The 19201-nt window shown below is 45.4% G+C and overlaps 1 protein-coding gene across 3 annotated transcripts in view; it reads left to right on the forward strand.

Annotated features, from left to right (window-relative positions):
* Positions 1-19201, forward strand: part of LOC121448163 (protein DDI1 homolog 2) — a 50754-nt gene extending 31553 nt beyond the window's left edge. The window contains exons 7-9 of one of the 3 annotated variants that reach the window (XM_041651953.1): positions 2125-2228; positions 5469-5658; positions 8844-8906. In XM_041651953.1, coding sequence (XP_041507887.1) covers positions 2125-2228; positions 5469-5658; positions 8844-8860 — 311 coding nt within the window. In that variant the 3' untranslated portion in view covers positions 8861-8906. Of the gene's footprint in view, positions 1-2124; positions 2229-5468; positions 5659-8843; positions 8907-11216 lie in introns of those variants that run through there. The other 2 variants (XM_041651951.1, XM_041651952.1) reach the window with 2 other exon arrangements.

The following is a 19201-nucleotide window of genomic DNA, read 5'->3' on the forward strand; positions in this document are numbered from 1 at the left end:
TCTGGAACTCATTATGTAAGCCGGGCTGGCTTTGAACTCACACATCTGCCTGCCTCTGCCTCTGGATTATTAAAGGTAAACTCCATGCCAAACAAGATTAAAAAGTTTGTCATGAGAGCTGGGCATGGTGGCACATGCCTTTAATCTAATCTCAGCACCCAGAAAGCAGAGGCAAGCAGATCCTTGAGTTCCAGAACATCCAGGGCCACACAGAGAAACCCCGGGGAGGGGGTTCCTTGAGCACATGTGGTATTGTACATCTGTAGTTCCAGTGCTTGAAAAGATATACCCTAAAATAATAAAATAGACATAATGTTGGCTAGAAATAGGTACAATACTATCTAAAGATCGAGGAAATGATTAACACAGAACTGAGATAGTTGGGAGAGTCGGAAGAGACAGATGAGAGGAATATAGGAAACATATCACTTTGGTTCTCTTTTTCTTTTTAAGATTTTTTTTTAAATTTATTTATTATGTATACAATGTTCTTTCTGTGTGTATGCCTGAAGGCCAGAAGAGGGCACCAGACCTCATTACAGATGGTTGTGAGCCACCATGTGATTGCTGGGAATTGAACTCAGGACCTTTGGAAGAGCGGGCAATGCTCTTAACCTCTGAGCCATCTCTCCAGCCCTCTTTTTAAGATTTTATTTATGTGCATATGTCTGTCTAGGTGAGAGTGTGGCCCATTTGTGTGCACAGGCTAACTGGAGTTACAGGCATTGTGAACTGCCAGTGTGGGTCCTGAAACTGAATTCAGTTCATTAGGAAGAGCAGCAAGCACTCTTAACCACTGAGGCAGTCTCACACTTTGGTTTTCTATTTCTTCATCTGGAAACTAAGTGCATGGTTGTTTGGTATACCTTATATTGGACACACAGCTCACACTCTATTTGTATTTGGCTTGCTTCTTCTTCTTCTTCTTTTTTTTTTTTAGACTTATTTATTTATTATGTATACAACATTCTGCCTTCCATGTATGCCCGCACACCAGAGAAGGGCACCAGATCTCATTACAGATGGTTGTGAGCCACCATGTGGTTGCTGGGAATTGAACTCAGAACCTCTGGAAGAACAGCCAGTTCTTAACCACTGAGCCATCTCTTCTTAATAGTAGCAAAGTAATTTAATGCCTTTTTAAAAAATTTTATGTTTATGGGTGTTTGCCTCCATTTACATCTGTGCACTCCCTGTGTTCTTAATGCCTATGGAAGCCAGAAGAGGGCATAGGACACCTATATCTGGAGTTATTAGTGATTTTGAGCTGCTCTGTTGGTGCTGGGCATTGAACCTGGGTCCTCTGCAAAAGTAGCCAATACTCTTAATTGCTGAGTCATCCCTTCTTCCCCTAGTAAAATAATCTTTTTTTGTTTCATGTGCATTGGTGTTTTGCCTGAATGTATGTCTGTATGAGGCTGTTGGACCTCCTGAACAGGACTTACATGAGCTGCCATGTCAGTGCTGGAATTGCACCTGGGTCTTCTGAAAGAGCAGCCAGTACTCTTAATTGCTAAGCCGTCTCTCCGGCTCCTAGTAAAATAAATTTTCACCTGAGAAGTGAGAGACACAAGCAGAGCCAGACTTTACTTGTGTTTCTGATTTGAAAAGTCGAAACTGGCTCTAACACGCATTGAGAAGCCTTTTCTTGTGTGAAGGTTGACTTAAAACGTTGCAGATATGCTGGTTCTATTGCTTTCTAGGAAACACTTATACAAAATGTGTCAGGTATGGTTTGGGCTCCATCCTAGCAACCATGTACATGGATACTCAGTAAACTGTACTCACAGATACTCAGTAAACCATTTATACCAGAGAGCTGATTTCACTGTTACCGTCGTGTGTGTGTGTGTGTGTGTGAGAGTGTGTGAGAGAGATGTGTGTCTTTTAATGCTTGCTTTCATTGCCTGCTGAGCATGGGTCCTGATAGTGATTCTTGAAAAGCCAGGTATTGAAAACAGTAGCCCTACCCTGAATACTTCATTTGCTTCCCAGCCTGTTTCATTGTTGTGCCGTCCTTGGCTTGACGGATCCCATGGAGCCCAGCGCAGGGGATGGGTTCCTCCACTGCTGCCCCAGGCTTGTGCAGCTGCATCAGTAATATCTCCTCCTCTTATGCTTTAGCTCAGGTTCAGATTGAAGGCGATTTCCTGGCATGTTCCTTCTCCATACTCGAAGAACAGCCAATGGACATGCTTCTGGGACTGGACATGCTTAAACGACATCAGGTAATTAAGAGCTTTTGTATGTGTGTGTACATGCATGGACACACATAAGTACATAGAGGCTAGAAGTTGACAGCAGATGTCTTCCTTGGTCTGTCTCACCGTGTTTGTTTTAGCTGGTGTCTCTCACTAAACCCAGAGCTCACCAATTTGACTAGACTGTAAGACAACAACTCCAGGGGTCCTCCCCAGTGCTAAGGTTATAGGTGTGTACTGTTGCACCAGGGTTATGGGTTTTGTTGTGTAGCCCTGATAAGCCCAGAGCTCACTGTATAAAGAAACCTGCCTTGAACTTGCATGTTCTTGCCTCTGCCTCTTGATCCTGGAATTATACGCATGTACCATCATACCTGAGCTGCCTGATTTGCTATGTATCTCTAGTATTTACATCAATTCTGCTAGTTGCATAGATTGACAGACCAAGAAGCATATATATATATATATATATATATTTGGGTTTTTTTTTGTTTTTTTTGTTTTTCGAGACAGGGTTTCTCTGTGGTTTTGGAGCCTGTCCTGGAACTAGCTCTTGTAGACCAGGCTGGTCTCGAACTCACAGAGATCCGCCTGCCTCTGCCTCCCAAGTGCTGGGATTAAAGGCGTGTGCCACCACCACCCGGCAAGAAGCATATTTTTCTTTTTTTTTTTTTAAATATTTATTTATTTATTTATTAAGCCTGCAGGCCAGAAGAGGGCACCAGATCTCATTCCAGATGGTTGTGAGCCACCATGTGGTTGCTGGGAATTGAACTCAGGACCTTCGGAAGAGCAGGCAATGCTCTTAACCACTGAGCCATCTCGCCAGCCCAAGAAGCATATTTTTCAAACATGGAAATGTCCTTGGTAGATTCTGTTGTATAGAGTTGAGATGACTATCATTACAAATAGAGTCTGTCAGTTGGGTGTGGTGGTGCATGCCTTTGATCCTATCACTTAGATCAGATCCTAGCACCTAGAACAGAGAGGTAGCCAAGTATTTGTGAGGCCTGAGCTGCATAGTGAGACCCTGTCTCAAAACAACAGCACAGGTCTCTACTTGTAAAACCTCTAGGGATAAGCTAAATCTTGTTTGTTTTGACATTATAATAGCAGTTTTATTTGTTATTTTTACCTTAAATTTTTTTTAGACTTAGTTTTATCTTATGTGTTTTGTTCATGAGAATGTATGCACCACATGCTTGTGTGGTACACTTAAAGGTAAGAGGGGACTGGACAGATGGCTCAGTGGTTGAGAGCACTGCCTGCTCTTCCAAAGGTCCCGAGTTCAATTCCCGGCAACCACATGGTGGCTCACAACCATCTGTAATGAGGTCTGGTGCCCTCTTCTGGCCTGCAGGCATACAGGCAGACAGAACACTGTATACATAATGAGTAAATAAATAAATATATTAAAAAAAATGATTTCCTACAGGTGTTTAGTACATACTTCTCTTGGATGTTAATTAAACAGTAGACAGAACATTGAGATTAAAAGAGTAGAGAATAGGGGGCTGGAGAGATGGCTCAGTGGTTAAGAGCATTGCCTGCTCTTCCAAAGGTCCTGAATTCAATTCCCAGCAACCACATGGTGGCTCACATCCATCTGTAGTAAGATCTGGTGCCCTCTTCTGGCCTGTAGGCATACAGACAGAACATTGTATACTAAATAAATAAATATTTTTAAAAAAAAAAGAAAGAAAAAAGAGTAGAGAATAGAAATGCTTTGTTCATTCAAGGAGAATTATCTGACAACACATTAATTTGTCATGATGCTTTATTCGTCATCTGATGCCTAACTAAGATCTGCCATGCTCCTTGCAGAACATTGGTAGTGTCTGCTGGGTAATAGACACCACAGTAATTCATGTTGTTTGTTTTGCTAAGCAAGTGCTGTACCACTGAGTATAGCCTGAATCCCGCTGTGGGTTTTTAAATAAAGTCAGCGTGTTCACACCATTGTATTTTAAATATTTCACCTGAGAATATAGGTCAGCAAGAGAGCACTTGCCTAGTGTATGAAAGACTCTCTAGTTCCAGGCCCCTAAAATCAAAAAGCCCTGAAAAATAATGTGTATTATATTAATTTAGCATTTTAAATAGAAGCAATGAATATATTTGGATAGATGGAAGCTGGGTTGTTTATTTGTCAGTTTCTTGTTATCTGTTAGCATACACTGGTATTTTCTTTCTTTTTTGGTTTTTCGAGACAGGGTTTCTCTGTGGTTTTGCTAGCTCTTGTAGACCAGGCTGGTCTCGAACTCACAGAGATCCGCCTGCCTCTGCCTCCCGAGTGCTGGGATTAAAGGCGTGCGTCACCACCGCCCGGCTACACTGGTATTTTCTAACTTTACAGGCATAAATCAAACATGGGTAACTGTTCAATTTTAAGTAGAAATAAAAACCACACAGGGAGCCAGGCGGTGGTGGCGCACACTTTTAATCCCAGCACTTGGGAGACAGAGGCAGGTGGATATCTGTGAGTTTGAGGCCACCCTGGTCTGCAGAGTGAGTTCTAGGACAGGCTCCAAAGCTACACCGAGAAAACCTGTCTTGGGGGGAAAAGGAAGAAAGCCTTATGGAAAAGGATAAAGCGAAGTGGCTGTAGTGGGCAGTACCCCTGTAATCCCACCACTGGCCTCAGGCAGATGGATCAAGATGTCAAGGAAGGTCCGGATTATAGACGCTTTCTCAAAAAGTAAAAAAACAAAGGAGGACAGGGAGATGACTTGGTTATAGCGCTAGCTGCAGTGGCTGTGCAAGCCTGTTGACCCAGGCTTGATCCCCAGAGCCCTTGATGGGTTTGGTGATATCTGTAGTCTCAGCGCTCCTACTCCAAGATAGGACATGGAAGCAGAACTGCCTAGAAGCTCACGAGCTTGCTGGCCTGAAGTATGCAATGCAGCAGCAGAAACAGGAGACCAAGTAGAGACAAGGACCAGGAGTTGGAGGCCAGCCTCCACTACACACTGGGTTCAAGGGCTTGTCTAAATCAGAGCGATATAGGGAGATGTAGAGGCACACAGGAAGAGGAAGGTGAGTTGGAGGCTGTTAGACTACAGCATGAATCGAGGTCATTCTGGATTACATAGCAAGACTTTGTCTTCCAAATCAGATGTAAAACATTGCTGCTTTCAGGTGTATAGTAAGGGTGTCTTTGTGTTTCTGTTTAAGCCTTCTCTTTTCCTGGTCATGTTCTTCATTGGTTGAATGTGGGGCTAAGACTCGATTCATTTACTGCTTTTCTTTGCTTTTCTTCTTTCAAAGTGTTCGATTGACTTGAAGAAAAATGTACTGGTGATCGGCACTACAGGCTCACAGACCACCTTCCTTCCTGAGGGGGAGCTACCAGAGTGTGCCCGCTTGGCATATGGAACTGGGCGAGAGGACATACGGCCAGAGGAGATTGCAGACCAAGAATTAGCAGAAGCCATTCAAAAATCAGCAGAGGATGCAGGTATTGGGGCTGACCATCTGAATAGTGCTGTTGTTAGTGGGGTGACAGCCTTCCTAGGAATGAACCTCGTTGTTAAGCAATAGTTGTGTTCTCTGTCTTACTCCTCTTTCCATCTCTTAATACTGTGGTGAGAAAGTAGCTCCTGGGGCTGGAAAGTAGAGCACTTGCCCAGCACACGTGAAGCCCTGGGCTCAGTCCCCGGTACCACATAAAGTAGATGAGGTGGTACACACCTGAAATTCTAGCACTCAGGAGGTTAAGGTGGGATAGTTGATGGAAGGCTAGTTTGGATATTTGAGACCCTGTCTCAAAAAGGAGGAGAGAGGATGGACAGGGGTTTGCATTGCTATAGCTCGGCAGCTAAAGACACTTGCCACAGAAGGTTGAAGGAGAACACCTACTCCACAGTTATGCTCTGACCTGTCCATGCCCACAAATAGGTGCCATCATAGTAAAAGGATTCCTATTTCAGCAGATCAAGAAAAAGAACCTAGGAAGCTGGGCGTGATGGCACACACCTTTTATCCTTGCACTCCTGGAGGCAGAGGCAAGTGGATCTCTGTGAGTTGGAGGCCATCCTGGTCTACAGAGCAAGTTCCAGGATAGCTTTGACTGTTACACAGAGAAACCTATCTTGGAAAACTGAAAAGAGAAAAAAGAATTTAGGTATAATGGCATATACCTGCAATAGTAGCAGTCCGATACTGAGGCAGAAGAATCACAAGTTCAGGTCAAAACAACAACAACTAGAGAAGCCTTAATCCCAGCACGACTCAGGAAGCAAAGCTGATCTCTACCTATGTGAGTTCAGGCCATGTTGGAACCAGGATCCAGTGCCGTGTTCAAGGTTAGGTCATTCTTTGCTTTCGTGCTTTAAAGCATCCTGTTTTGTTCATAAAGAGTTCTACAGGAAGCATACACTTTCAGATCAGCAGTATCCCTGGAAATGCATTTCATTTCTCAGCACGTTTATTGATTTGAAGGAAGGCATTATCACTATGACTAAAGAGTGAAAATGTTCACCAAAAGTGCTGCCTCCAAAGAAGAACCAGTGACAAGTGTAATCTTACTTTAATCAATTGTAGCACTTATGCTTGCTGAGGTCTCAGACTAAGGCCACATAGCAGTGCTTTGAATCCAGGTTCCCCTAATGCCTTCTGAATATGAAGAAAGATGAGTCTTCTGAGGAAAATGGATCAAGACAACTTCCCTGAAATTCCCCATCTATTAACAGAACAGTGACTCATGTGCATTTTCCAAAAACTGAAAAGATTTCACTTTTAAGTGAATTGTCTTGGAGTCTTGGTCAGAATTATTTATCAATCTTTGTGGTAGAGTGCGTGAGAATTATGAACTCATGGAATAACTTTCTGCCCAAGAAAGAGATAATATAATGTTTGAAAAGCTTTGTTATGTATCCGGGCGGTGTTGGTGCACGGCTATAATCCCAGCACTCGGGAGGCAGAGATAGGTGGATCTCTGAGTTCGAGACCAGCCTGGTCTACAAGAGTTAGTTCCAAGACAGGCTCTAAAGCTACACAGAGAAACCTTGTCTCAGCCGGGCGGTGGTGGCGCACGCCTTTAATCCCAGCACTTGGGAGGCAGAGGCAGGCGGATCTCTGTGAGTTCGAGACCAGCCTGGTCTACAAGAGCTAGTTCCAGGACAGGCTCCAAAACCACAGAGAAACCCTGTCTCGAAAAACCAAAAAAAAAAAAAAAAAAAAAAAAGAAACCTTGTCTCGAAAAACCAAAAGAAAAGTAAAGTTTTGCTATGTTTCCCTAGAGCACGTGTAGGCATGTAGCCTTAAACCTCTGGATTGTGTAGCTGATGGAACTTCCAGGTTGGCCTTGGTCATTGTGTGGTCCCACTTCACTACGTGGAAAGTAGGATTTTGGTTGCAACCGAGGTATTTTTTGGAAGGAAGGAGAGTTTTGAGTTACCAACAATCATTTTAATCTTCCTGGAGGGCCAGTGCCAGTGAGCTCATCCACCTCCTTAGTCTATGGACGGCAATTTGGCAATTTCGACAGGCTGCCGACATTTTAAGATAGCATTTCCCCACACAGCCACGTACCGTAATTAGAGAAACATTAACTGATGGCAGCCGTATCCTAACCCGGTCAGTAACACTTAACCTTCTGAAGTGCGCATCACGTTCAGGGTACTAAAGTAACTGCCACCTTTTCAGCATCAGCAAAGAAAAGCACAGACCAGTTTTAGAAACCACCGATCCATGGAACCCTTGCTACTAACACACGTAACCTGTGTTGATTTTTGTAGTGTTCTAACGGTGTGATTCTGCAAAGTTAGACTTGATTTATTAGAAGAATCGACTGCTTTGGATCATTAAAATCATGATTCTTTACATAATATGTGGAATTATTTCCAGGAAGTTGTTTATCTCTAGGAAATTATCAGGCTATCTTTACCCTCTGTATCCATCTACAGACTGACTATAGGAGCTGTCTGGCATGTCTGTATGCTGGATAACTGTGAAAAAGGCAGCATCAGCGATTTAGCCACTCTCGGTTTGTCTTCAGAAAATGAGTGAGAGACAGGTGTGCTGGCACCTGCCTATAAGCCCACGCTTGAAATGTCAAGTTCTAGGTCAGTCTGGGCTACATAGCCATACCTTGTCTCAAAACAGAAAAATAGAACTGTTGAGCAGTTGGAAAGCTTCTACCCTGCCACTAACCCTTCTAGGTGGCCGTCAGGCAGCTCTTCTGATGGATTGACTTTGCCTCCTACATCTGTGCAGAGCTGTGAAATAATTTCTTTCCAAGTACAGTTAAAAATCTGTTGAGCCGGGCGGTGGTGGCGCACGCCTTTAATCCCAGCACTCGGGAGGCAGAGGCAGGTGGATCTCTGTGAGTTCGAGACCAGCTTGGTCTACAAGAGCTAGTTCCAGGACAGGCTCCAAAACCACAGAGAAACCCTGTCTCGAAAAACCAAAAAAAAAAAAAAAAAAAAAAATCTGTTGATGTAGAAACCTTGTTGGTTGTATTTGGAGAGAATTGAAGCAACCAGCAAGTCTTTGGGATGCCCAGGCTGTGGAAACATCCCTCAACATGGACTCCTCGCTCCTCATTTTAAGGATGGGAAGGATTGAAGACTACAGCCCTGCATGCTGTGTGGTTCTGCGTTCTTAACCCACGTTTGCTTGTCTGTTTCCTAATCCAAACAGAGCGTCAGAAGCCATGATGCATGTAGTGTGTGTGTGCTGCAGCTGGAGTGGGCCCCAGACCAGGTATTTATAGACACCACATTACCTTCCATCCAGTTGTCCTGTGCTCTCAACAGTCTCTGTCTGGAACCATTTTGGAAACTCAAGACTTGCAATCTCTGTTTCTCATTGTTCAATCTTGTTACAACTAGCCTGTATATACACTTTTATGTATGTTGGCATGTACATGTAGGCTTAAATTCTTGTTTAGAACGTTACTGTTTATGGGAACTGTCTAGGAGAGAGTCTTAGTGAAGATACTATGTACCCACCACCTATGACAGTTGAGGACACCGAGTCGAGTCAAGACTGTCGGCATTATGGCAGCTTGTTGCAGATGATTTTTTAGATGTCTCAAGCCATTTTGCTTTGAAAAGCTGGAAATCCTTGTACATTGGAAGTTTATAGAAGGACAGAGTTTTCATCTTACTGAGCAGAAATGGAAACTTGAGCCAGATGACTTACCCAGAATCATAGTAATGGGTGGGCAGGGCATGGTAGTGCCTCCGGCATCCCCTTCTTAGGAAGTTGAGACAAGAGGATCCAAGGCTTAAGACCCACCAGCCTGGACTGTGTAGTGAAACTTACTTGGGAGGAAAATTGTTAGCAGAACTTAAATTTTTTTTCCTCAAATGGTAAGAACTGATACTTGGCCTGACATGACTGTGGAAGGCAACTGCTGCCACTTCTGTGCTGTCGGCAGGGCCCTGTCCGTCTGAGTATGTTCACTGATTTTATCTGGAACAGCTTTGATAATAACAAGGGTTTGGAGGCTGGTTGTAATCGGACTCATAGCATTTCATTCTCATTCTCTCTCGGTCTCTCTTTCTCTCTCCTTTCCTCCCTCACTCTCATTTTAAGGACATTAGGCTTGGTTAATGTCCGCCAGCCTCTTTTTCTAATTCCCCTGTTGCACTAGCTGTTTTGGTTTCAGAAGGATGACATACACGCTGCTCTTAGAGTGAGTATAAAGTCTAAGCCGGGCAGTGTGTCATGCGCCTTTAATCCCAGCACTCGGGAGGCAGAGGCAGGTTGATCTCTGTGAGTTCGAGGTCCTGGTCTACATAGTAAGCTCCAGGACAAATAACTACATAAGAAATCCTGTCTTGGGGCCTGAGAGATGGCTCAGAGGTTAAGAGCATGGGCTGCCTTTCCAGAGCTCCTGAGTTCGGTTCCCAGCAACCACATGGTGGCTCACAACCATCTATCTAGTGGGATCTGATGCCCTCTTCTGACATAAAGGCTTATGTGAAGTCTTCTTAAAAATAAATAAAAAGGAAAAAAAAAGAAATCCTGTCTCAACCCAGAAAAAAGATAGGGTGTCTGGCCTTGGAATCCTAACTGCTCTCTGCAGTGTTTGGAAGCCAGTTGTGCTAGTTAGTGTGTGTTGTAATGCCCGCTTAGTCTGAAACAGGAGGAGTGCTTGCTGCAAGTCAGACCGGACAGAGCTGCATTATAGGGCTAGAGAAACAGTGCCTCCCTGGCGTGCATAAAGCACCACATAAACTGGGAACAGTGATGCACACCCATAATTCCAGAACCAGGAGGATCAGACTTCTACATCAAGTCAGAGGCCAGCCTGGAAGACATGAAATCTAGCCTCAAGGTTGAATGAATAAATAATTATAGTGTTTAATCAGATAAATAAAATTTTGTCTGCTTCATTTTGTTCTGTTATTTTCTAGGGATCTCTAGGCATGTAAACCCCATCTCGATTGGTTGCCCCGCTCTGTCCCTAGCATACTTGCTTTTGGATTTCTTCTGTGTAACTTAGGCTCACACTTGAAACACTGGAGGCAGTGTGGTGGCCCATGCTGTAATTCCAGCCCCCAGGAGGCTGGCATGTGAGAATCACTGATAGTTCAAGGCTCATCGCTCCCCCCCCCCCCTTAAATATAAGAAGGGAAAAGAACTCAATGAGAATGCAAAATTCCCCAGCAATAAATAAGCAACCATGCCTGTTTGACATGATGGGACACTCCCAGCAGCCAGCATTCCAGGGTCAGGCCAGCTCAGGCTACATAGTGACACCCTGCCTGCAATAAATATATGCTTAGGTAAGCATCTGTAGTGTGAACACTGACACAGCCGTTAATGAAGTGCATGCTGACAGTTTATGTATGGAATTTAGTAATGTTTATTAGAGACATACTCAGTTCAGGTTCAATGATGCTAACTCATTTATCATAGAAAGATTTGTATTTTTTTTAGCCTTATGTTTGCAAGACAGACCTAAATTAAAAGACCTGCTTTTATTCTATTGAGATTTCATTCTTTGATAATTTAGTGGTCTAACTTTTCTTTTTCTTTACTTTAAAAAAAAAAAAAAAACAGAGAAAAGCAGTAAAGAATCTACCTCACTGGGAATGTCATCATTGCTGACTTCAGATGGGTTCAACCATCCAGCCCCTTCTTCAGGGCAGAGTCCTGAGGTTGGTAGCCCCACGAGTCTTGCTCGCTCTGTCTCTGCTTCAGTTTGCGCCATCAAGCCCAGTGACCCCAATAGCATTGAACCTATAGCTATGGAGGCTGTGAAGACTTCGGCTGAATTCCAGACAAACTCTCCGAAAACAGATCCTCCTCCTCTCCAGGGCCTTCCTGATCTCTCTTCCCCACCAGACCAGAATCCAGCTATGCCTTTGCATAATTCATCCGAAGAAGCATTTGTTGCAGATAATCCAGAGAAGTTTGCTGTTGGAGGAACCCAGGGCCTCAGAGTTTATCTCCACACCAGACAGGACACTAGTTTATCTCTCACAACTACTGGGGTGTATGAGCCACAGGGATTTGTGGAAGAAAAGAGTTGGCATCCAGAAAATCAGAACCCAGGTCAAGTGAATGGCCCTCAGCAGCCCAGAGAACCACACAGAGGGAACGGTCAGCAGAGTGCCCCACATGACCAACAATGTCCCTGTGACACAAAAAATCAACAGGACCAAGAAAACATTGTCAGTTTGGAAGCTGTGATGAAAGGAGTTGAACTACAGACAAATGCTCATCTTCCAGATACAGAGAAAAGTCTTGTAGCTTCAGGGCACTATAGCTGCTCCTGCCCAGAAACCCTGATGGACGTGGATACAATTGAACGGTCTCTGACTGCCGTGTGCAGCTTCATGGGCGGGCAGGATGCCAGCATCAGGAGCCCTGGTGCACCACATCTCACTTCCGATAATCCCACGATGGAAGTGGAAGCAGTACACTGCAGCCCCTCACCTGAGAGCATGGAACATTCCGTCTCGGCTTGGGGTTTGCAGCCCCCAGAAGATAATGTTGAAGTGTCTGCGATGGATAGCCAAGAAAGCAGCGCTTCCTCTTCCCCTCTGAGTGACCACGGTCAGCCCTCTGTGGAGGCAGCCGAAGAATTTTGTTCATCTGTCACAGTGGCCTTGAAAGAACTGCATCATCTTTTGGTCATTAGCTGTAAGCCAGCTTCAGAAAATGCACCTGAAGATGCTAACTGTCGGTCAGAGATGCAAGCTGAGAGCCAAACAGGTACTTTGGACCTTTCCCGAAGGGGGGCCCAGAGTGAGAATTCGACCCCTAGTGACCAGTATCCACAAGTCTCCTGTCACCAGGCCACCTCTGAATCAGAGAAGACAGAAATCATAGCCACCACACCTTGTCTTGGCATAGAGCATGAAGCGTACACTAGCTTCAGGGGTCTGGGTGATGGCTTGTCACCTGGCAAAGAAGGTGTCCCCAGACCAAGGGAGTCAGTCAGGAAGAGCTGTTCTGTCGCCATAACCTCAACTAAACCATCTGATCAGCCACATTGCACCTCAGATGTGAAAATTTCACCCACATTTGCAGCAGGTGAGGAGGGTACCCCCAGTCAGCCTTCCGAGCATGTGCAGAACCCAGGCACAGACGGGCCGGAGACCAGCAGTGTTTGCCCTGGAGCTGCGCCGCCCTCCCATGGATTGGACCCACCTGCCACACAGCCCTTGTCTTCTCTTCCACCCTTCATCTTTCCCACTGCAGATGTTAACCGGATTCTCCGTGCCGGCTTTACTCTGCAGGAAGCCCTTGGGGCTTTGCATCGAGTTGGTGGGAATGCAGACCTCGCACTTCTTGTTTTGCTAGCAAAGAACATTGTAGTCCCTACGTAATTGTGGGAAAGCGGCTAGACCGTACCCCATTCCCTCTGTGAAAGCTCTCTCCACACAGACACACTCACCACATACATACACAGTATATGTAGAAACCAACCTGCAAGCAAAATGTTGAGCCAGATTTTTTTTTTCCCGGCCAAAGTAATTTATGATCTTTTGTCTGATGAATTTGTCTTTTTACTTGTTTAAAATTTGGGCCTTTTAAAATGTCTTGGCAGTATGTGCATACAAAAGCTTTTTATTCTCATTAAGATGATGTATTCTGTAATAAAACAGATGGTTTTGTGTATAGCATACCATTTTAGATGAGTGAATGCTTTGAAAGCAGGAGCCACACGAACCCTGCCACCCATGCAGCTAGGAACAGGCCAGCCACTCCTGGCTCTGGCTGTGCTGTGTGCAGAATGTGGCTTGTAACAGGAAGCTGGAGAAGAATTCCATAACTCCTGGAGTTGTATGTTTTGGTTTGTGTGCTCAGGGTTGACATTTAAATAGGGTGAGCGGGAGGGCTTAGAACTGGGCTGTCTTGTGCTTCATAGACTGCTGCGTGGATTGATTGCCAGACACCTTTATGACGGTGGGTGGGGCGTGGGGGTTCACATTAGAATGAAACATGGTGCTACTTGTATTAAAAAAGGGAAGGAGGAAAACTGATCATAATTCCATTTGCAAATGTCAAGGACTGTGAGTAAGAGATAAAACACTGGAATGTACTAGATATAGGACTTGGGGCATCTCACTGACACCCCCCAGGCCTCAGTGGCCAATGGTCAGCTGCCAGGAGCCTAGCTTCTGAAACACACCTGCTGGGAAGGTCTTCCCATGCTCACTCTGAGCTGAGCAAGACTGAGTTAGAACCTTCGTCCCTGGTCCTCTTGCTGCTTAGACTGGTCATTCTGTGAGTGTCCTTTATGGCAGTGGGTACAACCGAAGTTCTGACGATGGTGGCCTTGGTACAGTTCCCATCCCTTTCTTTCCTCAGGAGTTTCTTTTCTAAGCAGGATCCATGTTTGTGTTCACCATGTTGAGTTAGAGTGGGGCGGAACGCGGAGATGCGTTTACCGTGGCCTTTTTAGTGTTAAGTTCTCGCCTTGTAGGTCGTCCTGTGGGCCCCACTGTGCAATAATCCCTCTGGACAGGGCTGAAGGCATCCTTTCCTGGAACATAAACTGTTGTCTCAGATGTCTGGCAGGAATCTGGAATCTTGCTTTTCTCGAAAAGGATCTTGAGGATAACTCCTGGTTCCTAGTGAGAGTTTGGAATCGGTTTCTGGACTTAGCACTGACTGATTTGTGTCTAAAGTCCACCTCTCTCTTCTCCTCTCTCTCTCAAGCTTGTTCTTTCCATCAGAATTGAAGTCATTGAGCACAGATGGGTTCATATCTCAGGAGTTGGTGAAACTTTAGGGCACTTACAGGGGTCTGTTCTCCGGTCCATTTCTTTCTGCCACGCTGCTTGTGCGCCGAGACTCACTCCAGCGACACGATGGCAGGTCACACAGTATCACGACCCTTTCTGGAGTTTGGAAATGGTTGCTGGATGGCCTTGTGGTTTCCTTTCTCCATTAGGCGCTCAGAACATCAGGCTAGCCGAGAAGTTCTTTGTTTCAGACAAGCACAGCGTGTCCGCCCTTTGCTTGTCGCACCAAAGATAAGTGTGTGACACCGGGAACCTGCTCCCAGGAGGCTCTTGCCCGGCGTAGAGTTGTGGCTAAAAGATCAAGTAGTAGCACACTGAGACCTGGTGTTTGCTTTGGGGGGGTGGAGGTATATTTTAGGGTTACAAATCTTTGGGGCCACAGGGTGGGGTTTGTAGAGAAGGTACTGATGACAGACAGCCACTACTGCCCCCCACCCGCACCCCAGAAGGCCTGAACAGAGGAACTGGCGTGCAAGACCAGTGGTTTGGCCACTGATTTTTTAAAACGGATGATGGGAGAGAGCCCTAGGCGGTGTCAGATACCGGTCTGGAGAAGATTTCACTACAGTAGTTTTTAATGACTCTACATGTATGTTCATTTTTAGAAGCAAGCTGATAGACTAGATGGTCCTTCAGAATCCTTGGACGAAGCTTAGCTCACTCACCAAATACTTCGTTCCTTTAGGTCATTACTTTCTTTTCAGCATAGTTACTTTTGAGTTTTAAACTCTTGTCAAGAATAAATAAAAGACCAGGCATGCTGGCGTATACCTTTAACCCCAGGAAGCAGGCAGATCTCTGCGAATTCAAGGCCACCCAGAGCTACATTAGTGAAATCCTGTCTAAAAACAGAAGGGGGGGGGGATCTTTTGTCTGACATTAGTAGAAAAGTAAAGTTAGGAATTGACTGACTTAGTTCAATTGAGCAGTCATAGAACAGGGGCCATGAAAGGATGTGACCCCAGTGGACCTTCATTGTCAGATTTCACTCAGCTGACTCCCCAGGGTTAGACCCCATCATCATCGTGCATCCTGGTGTCGAGAGTGTCGGACTACAGCCATAGCCACAAGGGGCAACTCCTTTACCAAACATCGTCGGCACTTACCTCCAGTTCTGATCTCCATTTATGCACCAAAGAGGATTTTCTTGTAAGACTTGTGCTGAAGCTGGTGTGCAGAAGGGGCTTGGTAGCCAGACAGCACAGCTGCAGCTGGAGCTTTGGCCCTTCGAATGTGCTAGTTCAGGCCTTTAGACCGCCGTAAGCCTTCATCCCACAGTTTGGGCTCCAGGTTGGTAGGTGACGGGAAGACCAGTTGTTTGGCACGGAAGCTTGAGTCGGTGGTGAAGATCCCAGCCCCTCTGACTGCGGTGTCTACCCAAAGCATTTCTCTGGCAAGAGGAATGATTTCATAACCAGCTTGTGTAGCGTCTGCCTGTTCGTCCCTCTCTACAGCTTTCTGTCTTTAGCGAAAGCCATAAGAATTTGTTTCAACTTTTCAGCTCATGTCTATAAATAAATATGTAAGCTATCATATAGAAGGTGATTGACAAATATTTTGCGTAGGTTGAAAAGCAGCTTCTGTGTCTACAGATGCCTGCACATCTGGCGGCTTTTCTTCCTACCGTGTATATAGTAAACTGCCTTGCAAATAGCTATGCAGGAGAGTCAAGGCAAATCTCCCTTCCTTGTTGTATGTTTTTTGTTGTTGTTCTTTTGGTTTTTTTTTTTTTTTTTTTTTTTGAGATAGGATCTTGCCATAGCCCAGGCTGGCCTCAAACTCATGGCAGTTCTTCTGCCTCAGCCTCTAGAATGCTGGAATTATAGGCTCACACCACCATGCCCAATTCACTCAGTGCATTCTGATTGCTACCTGTGATGAGCGTGACCAATGTGGCTGAACTGGCTAGCAGTTCATTAGCAGTGCTGCGGGGCTTACTGGGAGAACTCCTGCATAGCATGTGAGGTCCAGGTTTGATCCTTACTACCAAAATAGAAAAATAAAAGCTGATGTTGGTGATGCAGGAGCCTGTGGCTCTCTAGAAAGACAAAGGTCACCATGTACTTCCCTCCTGGAGAATGAAGTTTTGTGTTTCCTGGGAATGAATTCCTCTTTGACAGTCCCTGAGGGCTGGCACTGAGTGAGCTCCTGTGCTTGCGTCCCCTAATCCCCTGACTGTTGGCAGAGCCGCAGGAGGGACTTGGTGAGCCTTGGATGCACCTGCTTTTCTTTTGTGCCTTAATTGTTTTTGACTAGCAGAAGCATCACATCTTGGGAGTATCAGGGAGAAGTCAGAGGGGCAGCTCTCCAGGAGAGGGCTGGCCACAGGGTGTGGTCTCTGGCTTGTTGCCACTTTGATTCATTCTTACCCTGCATCAAATATTAGGTCTCCCCAGATAGGAGTTTCTGCATCCTGTATACCAAAAATGGTTTCTCCGTGTTTCAGAGGTTTTCTGTTATGTATTTTGTGCTTTTAAGAGAAATCAAATCTTACTACATTCTAGATAAGAAGTCAGTTCCTCCTATCAGGCTGTGCAGTATGGGCAAGAGCCCATTGATCATCAAACATTGAGTAGCCCTGAAGCCTGGGAGCTCAGCAGCACCTGACCCAGACTGGAGCCTGGCCTTAGAAGCCTTCAGTCTAGGAGAGACATGAGGCAAGGTTCAACTAAGATCTGTTTTTACCTATTGGCATGCTTTTGTTTTCGAGAAGAGATTTAATGTAGCTCAGGTTGACCTTGAACTAGTAATCCTCAAGTAGATGGGATTAAGAGGTTATAGGCACATTTTATAATGTCTGGGTAGCCTGCTTTCATTTTTAAATATACTTGGTTGTAATTTAGAACTGACTGGGAAAAAAATCAAGGCCACAATGGAATCGGATGCTGTAAACCTAGAGTTATATTTTAAATGTTTAGTTTTGTTTGTTTTGTTTAAACAATTAGGGGCTGGATGCGGTGACACACACCTTTAAGCTGTAAATGCAAGGCCAGTCAGGGCTATGTGGAGAAACTGTCTCAAAATGAGTGAAAATAAAAAATGGTTTGGGGATGTGGGGGAATGTAGCCCATTGGTGATGGGTAGAGCGCTTGCCGAACTGCCGGAAGCCTCAGTCCAGCCTAGACACTGCGTGCCCCGGGTGCGGCATGTGCAGGTAACCCCAGCCTGGAGAAGTAGAGGCGAGAGGATCAGAAGTTCAAGGTCATTCTTGGCTACATCTTGAGTTTCAGCTTTGGTTACACGAAACCTTGTCTCCAAAAAGTGGGGGGAGGGTTTTGGTAGAACACTTGCCTGGCATGTGCAAGGCCCTGGGTGTGACCCCCACCCCAGCATTGCAAAGAAAAAATAGTTTTAACTGAAAATTTAGTAGAAATAACTGAAAAGATGCTGAGGGATCAATGTGTAACATGCTGTTGACCAGAAAGGAGCAGGCAGGAGAGGAATCAATTACCTTTCCTTCCCTGAGTATGGATGCCACACTGATTCGGGTGGGTGTGTGGCATCCTCCACCCTCTGGTGAGCATGGCACGACCATCTGGGAGAGCAGAGCTCGGCAGAGGCCTCTGCGGTGTGCTATTTAAGGCGGCCGAGTGCAGTGTGGAACTGGAAACGCGGAGAAGAGTAGTTGGCGACGGGTGGGATGGCAGGCAGCACTGCTTGGCAAGACATTCTCCAGCCCTCTGAGATAGCCCAGCGTGTGCATTCCTGAAGCGTAGGAGAGTCGAGTGTTAGTGATTGTTAGGAAATACACTCAAAAGTTAACCAGTAATTAAGACTGGGGCACTGGCGAGGAGGGGCTGTGTGAAGTGTGGTGGGGGGCTGCCAAGTTTTAGGACACTATCTAGGGAAATTACCAAGAAAATAGCTCAAGAACATAGGAGTTTCTTTACCTACAAAGTTTGAACCACAGATCAGGAGTTGGCATGGAGTGCAAGATCAGATTGCTTCTTACAGAGCCGTGCTAAGTAAGCAACCTGAGACGGTTTTGAGTGGCTAATTTGGGTAAGGGGCATTTTCCCTGGGCCTATTCAGGTGATGGGAAGTGATCGTACTTAGAATTTGGTAGCCCACAACCTGCAGACTTAAATAAGAGTAGATCTGTATTCTCTCGTGAGCCAGCCAGATCTGTGTTTACAGGCTCCTTGACTGGACCGTAGAGCCTGGGAGACACGTGGGCTCGCACCATTTCACCCCAGCGCTTGCGCGTGTTCTTCCTTGCCCTGCACACCTTTAGTTCTGGCAACAGACACCAGGGGAATCCTTTGTGTAAATCGAGTCTGCTCTGCACACACCTGAGAGTAGTTGTGCATTTGTATCTGGATCTCTTCATGGTGAGTTGGGTAGTGGCTTCAACACCTAGCAGAGCCTTGTTGAGTGGTTTCCTGCCCCACTTGGCAGGCCGTGACTTGGAAGCCTGCTTTGCATCTTGTGCCTGTGTGTCCCAAGGTGTCCTGGCTTTTCTTGAAGCGAGGCTGGTTGGCCCAATCTGCTTACCAGTGGTCCAGTCACATCGCATGCTTTGAGAGGGGAAACAGAATTTATGGGAACTGTACTCAGTCATCCCTGAGCTGGTCTCGTGCCACTGCTTAGGACCTGTCTGCAGCTGAACGCACTAGATGCCTTTGAGTTTGATTTTCTTTTCTTTTTATTGGTCACACTTTGAAATACAAGTCAGCCCTGAATAATCCAAACACTTTATTTTATTTTTCTTTAATAGGAATTTTCTGAAGAAAACGTGATGTGTAAAACCTTTGATATTTAAGATAATAAAGTTTTTATCATAAGAAA

The sequence above is a fragment of the Microtus oregoni genome, unplaced genomic scaffold (assembly GCF_018167655.1).
Source record: "Microtus oregoni isolate MIOR12 unplaced genomic scaffold, Mior012 000005F_ref0000423, whole genome shotgun sequence".
In the NCBI taxonomy this organism is placed as follows: domain Eukaryota; kingdom Metazoa; phylum Chordata; class Mammalia; order Rodentia; family Cricetidae; genus Microtus; species Microtus oregoni.